Source organism: Bemisia tabaci, chromosome 5 (assembly GCF_918797505.1).
Source record: "Bemisia tabaci chromosome 5, PGI_BMITA_v3".
Taxonomy (NCBI): Eukaryota; Metazoa; Arthropoda; class Insecta; order Hemiptera; family Aleyrodidae; genus Bemisia; species Bemisia tabaci.
The window spans coordinates 54,025,950-54,041,644 of NC_092797.1; the positions used below are offsets into that span (position 1 = coordinate 54,025,950).

General features: G+C 38.4%; 1 protein-coding gene across 2 annotated transcripts in view; it reads right to left on the reverse strand.

Annotated features, from left to right (window-relative positions):
- Positions 1-4,244: 4,244 nt before the first annotated feature.
- Positions 4,245-15,695, reverse strand: part of LOC109039871 (acyl-CoA Delta-9 desaturase) — a 40,841-nt gene continuing 29,390 nt past the window's right edge. For both annotated transcript variants that reach the window (XM_019055571.2, XM_019055572.2), the window contains exons 3-6: positions 12,878-13,008; positions 11,606-11,811; positions 9,059-9,244; positions 4,245-6,292 (exon numbers count right to left, since the gene is read on the reverse strand). In XM_019055571.2, the coding sequence (XP_018911116.2) occupies positions 5,965-6,292; positions 9,059-9,244; positions 11,606-11,811; positions 12,878-13,008 (851 nt within the window). In that variant the 3' untranslated portion in view covers positions 4,245-5,964. The remainder of the gene's footprint in view (positions 6,293-9,058; positions 9,245-11,605; positions 11,812-12,877; positions 13,009-15,695) is intronic.

The window sequence follows — 15,695 nt, forward strand, 5'->3', positions numbered from 1 at the left end:
TTTGATTCCAAAATCTCCGCAGACCACTCCTTAATGGTATGGTTTAAACTTATAACAAAAAAAAAAAACTATATTTCGTATAACTACTCCAAAGAGATTACATATCAACCCACGAGACACCCAGACAGAGAGATTTTGCGAATGAGCGTTAAAATTCAGTGAAGTGTAATGACAATTGACTGAATTTTGACGCGCGTGTCTAAAGCAACGCAAGTCTCTGTTTTTACAATTTTTTCAAAATTAAAACTAAAATTGGACCGTGTTTAGCAGAAAGGAGCCAAGCCACATTAGCTGTTGCCAAATTTGATTCGGCAGTTTAATTTCTTACAAGAGAACATTTGTGTGGACTCCTTTGAAAATTTAAGGAATTCGCTTCGCTTTTTGCAGAAAATTCACGAAAATTTGCACAAAAATCCGCACAACCATTTTCATGTAAAAACTTAAAGTGATCAGTTAAATTTGGCAATAGTTGGTTCGGCTTAGTTCCTTTCTGCCTAACGTTGTCCTGTTAAAAAGTAGGTTGTGAAGACACGCATCCTGTGGCCTAAATGGAGCTGGGAGCCTTGGTGTAATAATGCCATCATAATTTTTTGAAAAAACGGTATATAGGACGTATATAATGGGCCAATATAAAACAAGAGCTGTCTTGGTCTTTGAAGAAATACAATAATGATTGATTCTTTATGTATAAATCAATACGAAACTGTGAAACCACGTACCTCCATTCCAGTGTTTCAGAATGCCCGCTCCTACTTTATTTTTTCAGAGAAGCACAGGCCAACTTTTTAGCTTGAAATTTATTCAAAATTTTCTGTTAACAGAGAGGAAAATCAAGGAACTTTTCAAGAAATTACGTTAATTAGTTTTCCGAAGAAAAAATAACACAGACATTGAAAACGGAAAAACGTGGTTTTGAACTTTGGCCATCGAAATGTGGATTGGCGACACGTGCGCTTTTCTGATACTTGAATTTTAGTCTACAAAGAAAATATTTAGAAGTCTCATTAAAATCTCTCTGCCGAATGATTATACCATGAAATTAACGCTAGAATCACCAAAGAATTAATCCCATCTAAAAGAATATATTCAGATTACAAATTCCTACCAGAATATATTCAGACAAACAGAAAGATATAACAGGAGGATCTCAATAAAAGAGCTCCCAGTAACTTTTATTTCCAACTTTCTTTCCCCAACTAAATAGGTCGTAGATGAAGTTGTGTTCGGGATGCACCTTTTTTCAGAAAGGAGTACTTTTGCTTTTGTTCTTGTTCCGACTTTCACAGATATAATTAAATGTTTCACACGAGGGAACAAACAAATTAAACAAGGAAAATAACTAAAAAAAAAAAAACTCCTAGAAGATAAAGTCGATTTAAAGGTATTTTGGGGCTAAAATACCCAAATCACCGGTATTATAAATCCCGTTATATTATTGAAAAGAGATTTACTCGATATAAATGCAATTGTATTAAATATGTCTTGATTTTTTTATTTTAAACGTCTTTTCATGCAAAGAAGCTTAACCATGTCCATGCTTTATTCATTCATGAATTGAAAGTAAGCAATCCACATCCCGAAAATCTACCGATTTGCCGTGAAAAATTGCAGAAACTTGATATACCAGGTCGATGTACCCACTCTTTGAATTTACCAATCGATTTAGTGAGTGCACGTATGTGAAAGTCAAAATGCTATAGTCATTTTGGGTGCATTCATTTTTCATGAAACAATTGTAAGTAATTTCAATCCCGAAAAACCATACATTTTCCGTATAAAATCGAAAAAATCAAAATATGTCGACTCCCTGACGTGAAAATTAAATTCTACGTGTGAAAATACTTATGTATCGATATGCTGAACAGAATGCCCGCCTCTCCTCGTAATTTACAAACCGTTCCTATACTCATCTCAAAATTTTTCTCAGAGCTTTGTGTTATTATCAGCTTCCATTTAAACCCCGGTTTGATGGCCGAATCGGCTGCCCAAAAAGCAAGCCATTTTTGAAGGGCTCTATGAGAAATTCGTGATATTATCAGCTCTCAGGAAATCACCCCATGGGTAAAATTGCTGGTATAAATTTTCGAGAGCTTAAAATAATCGTATTCAAGAAACTAAGGCATTAAACTATGGAGTCAATTTCGTTTTAATAATGTAACGGGATTTACTTGTCTTCAGGTCAAAACTCATACAAGGAAGCCCCTTGCAAGAGGCTAATTTTTTGTAATTTCACTCAATTTTTTCTCCTTTTTATAATTGAATTGCTTGTCACATTCTGAGGTCAATCATATTAAATTGTAATTTATACATTTCTTTTTTTCCCCCTTCATTTTATTTTTTGTTTGGAGAAGTTTTGTTGATTTCTTCGGATTTCGAATACTGTAACTTCTCTTCTATTTGGCCGATTTTTATGAATGAGACCTCTTTTAATTCGTGTTTCAACGGAGAGTAAGGAAAAAATTGCTAAAAACTCGCGAAACAATTTTTTTTGAAAATTGGGCGAATCCTAGCGTGACGGTGAAATGGTTAATGAAGCGTAAGTAATTGGGCGAGGGGCTGAGGATCCCGGCCTAGCTTGGCGACCGTCATTAGCTATTGTTCGTCGAGACGCCGACGCAGTGATCAGGAGCGTGGGGAAGAGAGGGGTAAGTGGATTCCTGTATGAGCCACGTTTAGCTAATGGTCTAATGAGTCTCGAGGCTCATCACAGATTGCACTTACACAGATTGCACTGTATTTCTTAGTTTTAATAAGAAATAAAATATAATTCTGTAAAATTAGTAAATAAATACCAAGACAATTATTCAGGATGTCAAAGACTGACTGAAAACTTTTTATTAACCTCATATGATAAAAATATTATAAAAAAAAAAAAAAAAAAAACGAAAGGTCAGGATAATGGATTACATTTCCTTCGTTTGAATAATATACCTATATATTTTGTATTTTTTAAAATGCTGAATCGTAAACGAATAATTTTATTTAAAGCAGCGTAAGATCATGGTTTAAGAATATGGTATACCCATGCAAAATCTTTATTTATCGATCACGCTGCCCCTCGGCGAGAAATATCGAGAAATCTTCACCCAAGGTTGCCTTATTTGCGACGAAATGTGCATTTTAATATTGTAATTTTGGAAAGACGAGCAATGTTTCAGCACAACCGTGTAACCTCGTCTCCATTCACCAGGACTCAGATCCAGGCTCAAAAACCCAATGCAAATTCAAGCTCGGAATAGACCTCATGATTCTATTAGAAAAATATCTGAGTAGGTCCTGTCTTGTATAGTAATATTTTTTTAAATTTATTTATTTATTCATGCATTTTTTTGTCTTCTTATACCCAGAAATGAGTTTATTAATAGACACCGTTTATTTATCCTGAAGGATAATACAAAATAACATCCGAGGATAATTTAACTTTTTTTTCTGTTCTTTTTTTCCCTTTCTTTTGCGAAATTCTCAAGTTGTTACATTAATGATCAGTTCGATTTACAGCCTCTATGACCGTCTGAGCGACTCTTCATTGTCCTAATTTCCCCCTCATTTTCTCATTATGAAAAAGGGTATTGTAAATTCATCTGGTATCACTTTCTATGAGACGTAATGAAGAGGGTCTCTAAGTTTTCGTACATGTGAAACCAAAAAGTGGAGATTTTGGGAATTTAAAAGATGAATAAATTGATGAAGTAAAGGAGGTATAAAAATTGTGATCCATGTACAAGACTCCATTCCTCATTTTGAAACAAGAGATGTGAAACTTTTTTTTTACAAGAAATATCAAGAAAAGCTTTAAGTCTTGTTTTATCCGGTGCTAAGTTAAGACGGCAGCAGAGTCTTGATATTACAAACAGCTGAAGAGACTTTTGACGTTCAGCACTGCACTTTGAACTTCTTTGGAGACCTCTGGACTGAGAAACTCCTTCAAACTGAGCAGATACCACCCACACTACTCTTGAAGGCGGACGGCTCTCATGTTTCGTTTGACTCGAGAATTAAGCATGCCGGCTGCATCGTTTTACCGCCTTTGAGTAGCATCATCTCTCTCTCTTTCTCTCTCCCCCCTCTCTCTCTCTCTCTCTCTGATGATATCTCTCTCATGTTCTCTTGAAACAAGACAGTCGACATGTTATCTACTTCAACCGAACCGTGTATTTTTTCTTTATACGTGTGTATCGAAAAAATGATCCAAGACACAATTTTAACCAATAGTGATCTACAGTCAGAAAGTAGAATCACTAATGTTATTGGGAAACAAAAAATATATTCTCAAAAAATATAAAATACAATTTGACAACATTCAATATGTTTGTTAGGAAAACAATTTCATAAAAATATTTCTTGACAACATCAAACACTGAGTACATCTTGACAGAAATATATAATCGATCAGAATACTGGATTACTCTCTATCATCTCCAGGACATTTTAATATCCTACAGTGATTAGGTATATTTCACATTCATTTTTCATATCCTTTGACCATTTTTTCACGAAGCCAAGACCAAATGATATGGATCAAAACTAGTGATTGATACTTTTCAGAAAGTTTCTTGGTTTAGCGATATATTACAAGGTGAAAATATACAATCTGTTAAGTTATTCCTGGCACTTGATTTGTACTTGAATATTAATTTGTTTGTACGTACAATAAAATTTTCTACGTTCCATAGTCTGGTCATCATTTTCCAAAATTACTCAGCACTAACCAGAATTAGTCTAACTGCATTGCACGATTTTTAATGTTCTTTTGTGTTTTATTCATTTATTTTTTTTATAAGAAAACAAAGCAACATTATACCTTAAAGTTTTGTCAGTATACATATTTAAATACTAAAGCGAAAATTCAAGAAGGGTATGGAGGTAGAATGCTGTTTAATTTTGTTGTCAAATAAGTTATAAGACAATACGAGAAGAAATTAGGCCTCAGTGATTCAAGGTCCCTGGTCCAGCTCAGTGATTCTGGTTGAATCTATCCAATTCATCGTCAAGATCTCTAGATCGAACTTACCAAAAAATAAAAATTTACAGCAAGATCACCCAATCTAAAAGAAATGATACAATACGCAAATGAATCACTCACAATTTTGCGGTGCATGGATTATGGAAATAGATCAGTTGCGTGTTAAACCAGGAAGCGCTGTTGGAATTTTCTGGATCAGCAAAAGAAAATCGGATTCCTTCCAACCATGATTGATTGGTTCAAGCTCATTTTATTCAACTCTAATGCTCATATCCAGTTTCAAGACCTTCAGAAAGCATAATTCCAAGTCATTGTAGTCTAAATTAGAAGGAAGTACCTACTGGCTACAATTCCACGGTGAAAACTTTTCCTAGAATTTTCTATAATTTTTCGGTATTTTTAGTAATTTTAAGACGGCTAGTAGGCCAATCGGACTCCGACAGCGTAATTATAAAAATCCACAACAGTGGTGCCTCACGCTTCACGCATGGAAAAATCTCTCTTTTTATGAGGGTCGGCGTGGCTCCATCTTAGCATCTTGATCTCGCTTTAGGATGCCAATATTAGGAAACAAAATATCAATGTTACGCCACAAAAAACCGATATGAATGGATACATTCTCATGGATAGCATAAAAAATGTGTGTTATTGATATTCCTTTGGATTCGATCCGATAACAGGGTGCTGTTGAATCGTCCCTACAGTGATCGCTATAAATAAAAACGCATACAATAGGGGCAATATTTCAGCCGAATATCAAGAGATCGGAAGAATAAAATTTCTTCAAGGATGGGGGCGAACCTTCCAAAAATCTCGAGAATTCCCTTAAATTAATGGAATTTGACTAAAACCACCCCAAAAAGATCATATTAAAAATGCAGGGGAGGGGGCAGCGCCCCCTTAGCCATCCCCAAATGATGTTTCTGCCCACACGGAGTGAGCAGGAATTCTCTCTCCTTGGGACAGACCGGATGCTTTGCTTGGGCCCTTAATTGAGATCTTCACTCATCCTTCTGGAAAATGACTGCGTGGTCCTTGTCTTCTTTGAGCATGTTCTCGTCGTCCCAACCCCAGACCTCCCCCTCGTGGCTGTGTTTCCGGGTGCCCGTTCGGTTTGCCCTCTTGTGGACCAAACTCAGGGGAACCGTCTTCAAGTCGTAGGCCCAGCCGATCTTGGCGAAGAAATCGATGAAGGCGGTCGTGAGGTTGGCCCGGTAGTTGCCCAGCTCTGCCGTCTTGTAGTCCCACGGGAAGACATGGTGGTAGTTGTGCCAGCCTTCGCCCAAAGCTAGGATCGCCACGCTTATGTTCTCAGCTGGGTTGATGAATCTGGGAGAAAAGGCAAAGGAGTTAGGACGAGACGTATTGAAACGAGGGGAAAAAGTGCCAAAAATGAGCTCGTTCAGTCGAGCTTCCGTTAAGATGGATGCGTTGAAATATTCCCCAGTTCATTGAAAGTCCAGCGGGCTGATTATTGAAATTGATAGACAAGCGATGGACTAAAGAGAAAAATGACAAATGGAGCGATCGTATTGGTGGAGAAGGAGGTGCATTTGCGATGGACGATGAAGGTGTGTATTAGACTAACTGATTTCCCCCCTTACTTTATGACAGCCACCGGACTGCCGTCCGGTTCGACGAACGGGATTGCTCCATTCTCTCTTGCTCTCTTTGTCTATCCATTGTCTATCAATTTCAAGAAAAGACCCGATATTCCTAAAGCTATATTCACAAGCATTCCTGATATCTTCTTTTCCCAGACGAAAGAACATAACTCCCTCCCAAGGTTCCAAACTTGACTCAATCAACTTGATAGCTTACAAGAATTTGACCTAGACATTTTTCTCCAAAATTGTATTAATTTTTCCAAGTAATCAGAAAAATCAGCGAAAAATTAGTGAAAACAGTTAGAAAAGCCAACAGTTTACTAGTAATGCTACAATTTACGGGTAGGAAAGTTAAAACTTTGAAACGTAGTTGCGTTCTTTCGTCTTGGAAACGAAGATATTTGAGATCGTTCAACCAAAGTTCTGAGAGCCAAAAGATCTAAAAATTAAAGAGTCTATCATACCATATTTGGCCCGAGATGAATTTCTTGGTGTGCTGAAGTTTCTTTGATAAGTTTGAGAGCACGTGACATCGAGAGAGGAACAATTTTAAGAAGCATAGCCTCCAGTTATTTGACGAACAATACGTTTATTTGAATGAACATAATTTTGACTTGAAAATAACTACCAATCATCCTCTCACGAACTGATTTTGGGAATTTTTCGCATCTATGTCTTGTGTATTTTGCGTTAACTTTTAACAAAAAGACAACATTTGTGATGCTCTCTCATAATTTCTTGATAATTTCTAAAACTCCATTTTGCGATATGACGGAATGAAGGGCATCCCAGTGGCATGGCGTGCTTTGCGATATATCGACTGATGTGCCATTTAAACCTATGGAAAGGATCGATAGACACGGGGCAGTAGGGGTGGGGGGGGGGGGTCACCAGCGCCTTAAAAATCGATTCTTTATCATAACTTCCAGTGGGCCAAAATCGATAATCGATCATTCATGCCTCGTCACTGGACATCCCATCAATTACTATATCTCCAGACCATAGGTACTGAAACAGGTTTTATACATAACACATGCACAGTCAGTAAACTGAGAAAATTTTCCAGCGGCACCTTTGCGCTTTGCCCTTCATATTTTCTGGATCTTTCTCAATTATCGGTCTCCACAGGAGGGTTAGATGCAAGGAGTTTTCTCGAATGAGATGATCAAACGCTAAAAATTAGACTGTGTCTCCGGATAAGATGCCTAATCATTTTTTGGCATTGCTTGGGGGAGAGGTGGCAATGATTCACTGGATCTGCGATAACTATTTGTTGACAAATACCAAACTTATTTTAGGTCAAGAAAAATTCCAACTTTTCCGAATGTTTATCAGGAAAAAACTTTGGAAGATAAACCTTGGACCGTGATCTAATTTGACCTATGCAAGGTCGGATTGTGTTTCCAGGTACTTTAAAGTTTGTTTTGAAATGACAGAAAGTTAATTAATTGGACGTCACTGTGCCGTAGACGGTTTGCCTATATATTTAGACTGTATTACGCAATATGAAACTACAATATCCCTGTCTCATTTATAAAAACGTCTATCCGCTCACGCAAGTAATAGTACAGACGTTTTTTTCTAAACTAAGCAAGAAATAGAAGTTCCATTTTGAGTATAATGCATGCAAAATGAACTACAGTTCATTTTGAGCCCTGAAAAATACTTGAACTTACATTTACGTAGTGATTTAAAGTAGCCTTTCCTCAGTAAGACCTCACATGGTTTACATTGTGATCAAGGGAGGTTTGAATTGGCGCATTTGATAGAATATCATTTAAAGAAAAATTTCGAGAACCTCGAGTACAATTAGTCATTGTCGGTACAAAAAATACATAAAAGAACCAGGACCAAATCTATAATGCAGCTATGCTTTAAGACGGGCCCAAAACCTATCTCAGTATGTTGAAAACTGGGTATATTTTTTATTTGCCTAGTAGTTTTTGTTCTTGAAGTGGCGAATCATTACAATCCCTTTGATGATATCTATTTTCAAGCTTTTGTGTAAATCTACCTTAAGGATTGTAAATATTTTGATTTTTTCGATTTTCTGCATTTCCTCTCACCCTAGTATCCGACACAAATAATATACCCCTATTTCTCATCGCTTACTGCTGTCTATTTTGAACTTACCTCAAGCATGCAACTAATCGAACTCTGCGGATATTTGTTTGCCTATACGCTGGAATGAAGGTGAAATGACTTCATTGCCATGTGGTTACCAGTAAATGGCACATTATCGTTGATCATTTTGGCAAATAAATAGGTAAAATACGATCATTGATCAAGCATGTCATATTCATTCACTTTCATTCAGTCCGACATAAATCCGTATATGGTAAATGTATTCTACTAAAAGTAGTGCCATGTTTGCACGAATATAATTCCAAAACTCTCGTGTTTTTTTTAGGCAAGCGCATCGTGAGCTGTCTGGAGACAACAATTAAAGCATGTTTCATCGAATAAAGGTCGAAAAATTTCCACTTACTTGTCGTATGGACGTTGTCCCCAAAGATGCGCAGCGCTATTGACCAGCCAAGTTACGTTCAAGATGAAAGCATACCTCCATAATGTGGCCACGTACCATGCGTTGCCCCACGTTTCCCCCCAGCAGTAAACGGGCACTACCGTGGGGAGGATGAAACAGAATAGAAGTACCATTTTCAGGTAGTGCCTGTCAACGAAAAAATGTCGTTAATTCGCAGCAATTAATTGAAACCGAATTTGCGTTTGCGTGGCATTGGCCAGGAGCACTCTAACTTTTTCAGAAGTTGCCTGACTTTCCCTGATGTTTCTGACGTTTTATGTTTTGAAAAACAGACTAAGCAACATTAGAACTTGAAAATATACTTTTAATTATTATACGTTTAATTTCCCAAGAGTTGGAAGGCGATAAGTAGTTCCAATCTGTTAAATAAAATAAAACACGAGAGAAAATGGATTACATTTCGCAACGAGGAGCCATTATCTCTGGCTCTCCCATAAAAGCACATACCTGCATATGAAAACCAATGGCACGTAAGTTGTGTCTAAAACGGGCCAGATATAGTGGTTCCTTATTGCAAAATGCACTCCTATTATCCAGCGTGAAATGTAGTTACGGATAATCTCGGTCGAATCCGACCAATCAACCCTTATGTTTAATATTTTTAATTTTTTTCTTAAAACTTTTAAGGTGTTATGCTGTTTAGGGTTTGTCAGATTCGTCAAAATAATACCACATTAGAGGGAATTATACAACGTAAAATGCCCCATTCAACAGCTTTGACGTGGAGGCATTGCGATAGCTCAGGTCTTTTTTTGCGAAATCAAAATGATTTTGTTTGCTTTGAAAATGGAGCGGAGTTTGGTGCTTTAAATTGTATGTTTCCCAACTCTTTTATCCCCTGGTAGAAATTGGCAGTAGAATCTGTGTTCCAAAATACCTTAGACCTACAGCCGACTGTAAGACTTCCAATAGTTTCTACAGCCGGCAACACGATTTCTTATAGCCTTTTATAGCCGATGGCGATTAAGCAACAGTCTGACGATAAAGTGTATGCTAAACGTTACTAATTAGGGATGCTAGGAATTAGTGAGTTTTTGGACTACCGCTCTCTTTTTGGGCCGTAGTATCTTGATTTATTTTGCGAGGAAAGCTCCGTACTTTTGAAGGATGCCTGCCATTCCTCATATGTTGGAGCGCCTTCAATTTCGTAGGATGCTGTGCAATACCTCTGGTGTGAAATAGTTGCTTCAAGCGCGTGTACGCTGCGGCGCGGCAGCGGGCAGCAGCCAGCGTGAGACGCGCATTGGCGCCTACAAACCTAACAGGGATACTTCACGCATTGCGCAATGCGTGAAGTATCCCTGTTAGGTTTGTAGGCGCCAGTGCGTCGCCGCTCCGCTTTGTGCTCCGCTTTGTGTTAGGCTCTAATAATTAATCTCGTGGAGTCAGCGTTGTTCAACTCATGACTTTGAAATGTTTGCACACTCTGTATGGATTATTCTCATTTTCGCTGTTTCATTTCACGTGCGTTTTGTAAATATTATGGTGATTCCGTTCAAACTTAAGGATTTACAAAGCACACGAATTTCTACACGATTTCTTATAGCCTTATAGCCTTCTTTCTTATAGCCGATGGCGAAAAAGCAACAGCCAGGCGATAAAGTGTAAAGCCCGGCGACAGGAACTATACCCCGGCTGTTTAATTTTTTATCGCTTCGTGTAGCCCGGCCGTATGATTTTTTCCACTTTCTACAGCCAGCTATATGATTTTCTATCGCCTTCTTCAGTCGGCTATAAGAACTCCTAAGGTATTTTGAAACGCAGCTCCTATCGCCAATTTTTACCAGGGTCTAATTGTCCTTACTTTCTCGCCCTTTGCCACGAGCTCCATTCAAAACAGAGACGAGGAGAGACCATCAACTGGCCTCTTGGTAGCGGATGGAAACTTTTTCCCAGCTGATTTCATTCGCTTTGTGTCTAGCACCATTAGCCCTGTGTCCACTCGTCAAAATGGCGTCAAAATAAAAGCTCTCAGTGAATCGATAAATACGATCTGCTCGAGATTGTTGATCAAAAAAGAGTCGCGCCCCTCTATTTTGAGATGAAACACTCATCAATCGCATCAAGCCCCAACTTTGAGCCTTTTATCGTTGAAATCGATTCACTTTGAGCATCCATTTTGACGCAATTTTGACGAGTGGAGACAGCGCTATTGAAACTTTTACTTTCGGCGATTCAACGCTTCCTTACAGTAGAAGGGAGCAGCAGTTATCACCATTTTTTCGGCTGTCGACCTACCCACCAGGTGGATGATGAGCTTCGGGTGACGTACTCACAGTGAGCCAAACAGTTCGCCGAACTTCAGTATGTTTGCCCGAGTCGAGATACCCGACACGTTGTTTAACACCCACCCAGCAGGTGTAAGTCAACAGTTGAATGTTAAAGTCCCGAAAGCGGAAGCTTCCACCATTGCCAGGATAGGAATGGAGGGTCTCTCTGTGTCTGTGATCCAAAATGATCTTATCAAGCTTAAAAAATAGGAGATACCTTTTTTGGAATTGGACGAGGGGCTCGTCATCAAGATCTTTGAGGTCGATGCATCGGCCTTTCTGTATGACGTCCGGGTGTTTGCGACACAGGAGCCATCCCACGTGGGAGAAGAAGAAGCCCCGCTTGGCGTTGTGCGGGTCCGCGTCCGTCTCGCTGTACTTGTGGTGCACTCGGTGATCCCGCGCCCATTCGAACACGCTGTTCTGTCGATTAAAACAAATGCCAATGTGAAACCCCTTCATTTTTTCGAATACGCAACACCGATATCCGTCAAGTAGGTATAGTTGCATCCATCCAGGCGCTATGTTCAAAAGTGTAGCTGACATAGCGAATCAATGAACTTCAACCTACGCTGTTGACTTGCTTATTTTCAAATCATGAATAAAACAGCAGTGTGCAGTATTGGACTACATTTTGCAGTTTTGAACTATACATTTTCTTCTTTTACACAGAATTTTCCAGCATGATCGAATCAGCGAGAACGAAAACACACCAAGTCGAAAAAACGAAAATAATCAAGACATACACAAAACTACACCGTAGGTGAAGAAGCTAGTCTAAGAAAAATATTTTTGGTGCCAAAAGACAAGTATGAAAGGACACTTTAAAGGTCCAAGTTGGAACAGATGCACTAACTTCAATGACCTTTATGAAAATTAACTGTCTTTAATGAATATTGAGCATTTTCTAGTTACCGAGTTGGTGTGTTTTCGTTCTCACTGATTCAATTGCGATGGAAGTTCTGTATTTACATAAAAAATATACTGCAATTCCATCAAAATTTCACAATTTTAAAGAATGAAATATATGAGTAAAGCGACGGGTGAACGCAGACACCACACATCCATGTTACAGTTTTTCGACATGCTTTACTTTTACTTCCTCTTCTTCATTTCTTTTGAAAAATGATTGAAATAATCTCTTAAAAATCCCCATTAATATCCCTCTCTTCTGGAAAGGGAAGCATTTCAAAAGGAATATGATTCTTCGTTTTCCATCGACAAAATACAATTAGAGTGAAAATGATGGGGCACTGCATTCATTGAAATACGCGATCTCGAATTTAGTTACTTGTATGACACAATTCGGAAGCTTTAAGTTAAATAAAGTTCGAAATTTCAGTTGAATGCCAGTGTCGCAGTATTTGTATTCAATACAAGCGTATCTCAACGACATTCCAGTAATTCAGATAATCCAGTTTGATTAGAGAGATTTTTCTGAATAATTTAAAAGATTGTGTGAGTTTTAGTCCTTTCAGTATTTACTTACTTGGAAAGCTAATGAGTTGAGGATGATTAGGATGAGCTTCAACGGCCATTTGGCTTTGTATGCTCTATGTGACCACAGTCTGTGGGCCCCTGCTGTTATTCCAATTGCTGATGCTTGATACAGCAAAAACCCTGGAGGAAAAACAATGAAAATATTTATTAAATCTAACAGAAAGAAGATTGAGTTCACGCAATATGCTGCTGCATAAGCTCATGTTGGAAGCAAATCGATGGATAAACTCTGGACATACATACTTCAAAACGCGACACCGCAAATTTCCTCTCCTTTTTAATAGTTAACTTAATAATGTACTTTTAAATAGAAAAACAACTCTCATTATGCCAGAAAAATTTATTTGAATTTTTTTTGCTCTTTAATAGTCATTCCGCACATCTATTTCAATCCATAATTTTGCTATTTTTTATTAAAAATAAGGTATGAATGGATTTTGAGTGCAAATAAGTTACGTCTTTTCAGAATTTGACCATCAATATAGCAGAATAGGAGCTTTGTCAACCAATTAAGCTAGTAGTTGAAACTTTGAGAACCAGTTTCGGAAATTGTTGTGTAATCGCACGTATTTAAATAAAAATGAACTACATCCATTCCTAATGAGCCTTGAGATCCATAAGAGTACATGCATGACAGGGCTCTTGTCAAAATAGTAGTTCTTCCTGATTTACTTTGAACTGCGTCCAATTATTTGATACAGAGATTCCGATTTTACACTTCAAATAACCTTAGCCCAACTATTAGGCCTCTTAAACGGAATAAACGAAAAAACAAGTTTCCTTTTTGTTCCTAATCAAACTTGAGAATAAGAGAGAAACATTATTTTCAACACAAGTGAAAATTCCCTAACCGGCGAGTGCAATTTCAAATTAAGAAACGAACTTTACAACCCAACCCCGTGCTTAGTGCCTAACATACCTTTCTGCTATGTGAGAGTTAAGGATCCTCCTTTTTTGCAACATTTAATTTGAGAAAAATTCCAGCGAGAGTCAGTCCACTCTCGGAACGTGCGTAAAATTAAATTTAGAGGATATCGTCGATCCTCTGGCGTGAGGGCACATCTCGATTTTCAAGTGAGCCCTACACTCCATATAACTTGATGCTTTCTCTGGAGCTCATGTGAAAATTCAGATACGCCCTTACGTCAGAAAAGCGACGATATGACAAGCGAAAAAGAGCCGAGGTGGAGTGCTCACGCCACTTTTTCATTAAAACGCAGCATCCGCCTTGTTTACCTTTCCGGAGATCCAATTTGTTTACTCTCAACACCAGAATAAAAATCGCAGCCTCTTTACATGGAGGCATGTGCCTTGGATGCCAATGAGAGCATCATTTTTCTGCCGTCCAAACTGAAAACGTCGAATCTCCATTCAACATTTTTTAGTTTTTTTCTGATAAAATGCTGTTTTGCAGAAAAACTATCAATCATTCATCCGTCATTTTTTCGAGTCGACTCTGGCATACCATTTAGAACTCTCAATGAAAAAATGGAGCATCGTTGCAATTGAGTTTTCCATACGGAGAAAAAAACTTCGTGCGTGGGACCCGAAGTTTAGGTCATATGGATCTCTGAAGTTTTCGGATTGAGCATCTGAACACTTTAGATCTAGCTGTCGAGGTTCGGATCACACATCTGAAACTTCAGTTCTTACATCTGAAGTACTTCGGTTTTCACATCCGAAAAACTTCGGTTCTCACATCCGAAAAACTTCGGTTTCTCACGTCCGAAAAACTTCGGTTTTCACATCTGAAGTACTTCCGATGTAAGACCTGAAGTTTCAGATGTGTGATCTGAACCTCGACAGCTAGATCTAAAGTGTTCAGATGCTCAATCTGAAAACTTCAGAGATCCATATGACCTAAACTTCGGGTCCCCTTACACGAGGTTTTTTTCTCCGTGCAGTAAGAGGAAAGTATGTGTGGAGAGAAAATACAAAGTTTGGAATGGAGTTACGGCTTTTTCGCTGCGGACGGTAGATTTGCTATGCTCTATTTTGCGTTTTGAGCATATTTTATAAAAAAAAAATATGCCTGGGTATATGCCCATATTCTTGAATTCCATCTAAATTGGCAACGGTACCTTGCCAGGCTGATACCAGGTACTCAGGGCGGCGCGGCGCACTATGTTTAATAAACTGTGAGCTTTTGAGATAAGATTAAGAGGCTATTTTTATCCGGAGCGTGCGGTGAGATTCGGGAACAGGCTCCCGGGGGTTGAGGCTCCGCACTTGTGCTCCAAATTTCGAGAGCTTAATACTGACACCTTCGCGGAAGGCCGGAAGGTTGTCGGGTGTGAGGGAAGTCGAGCACCTGTTTTGGGAAAGTTTTGCCTTGTTTAGGCCACCCTGTGATTGGGTCACCAGTTCTGTCCATGCGACCGTTGTCCAATTAGCACAGTGCAACAAATATATTTAAATAAATGCTCAATCTAATGAAATAAAATTGTAACTTTTTTACCATTGAAAGTGCAGTATGTTTACGTTAATCGATTAATAAATGCCGATTTAACGAGCAATAACATGGGATTCAAATATCAAAGAGATAGGCGATTTATGATGCAAAGAAAAATTGCAACTTATTTCAATTTTCCCGCGATAAGGTCAACACCAGGATCCCCTTCAATCGATAGGTAAGCAACAAGTAGAACAGCCCGCAATCCAGTTGCAATCACATTGTATCATCTACGTGTACTTTATTGCGATCTGAGATGCCGGATTGTTGAAATTTAAGTTGGCTCGACGAGAGTCGAAAATCGATATATTACACGGCGTAGATAGGGCTATGTCTCGTCTTATCTTGCCGCTAA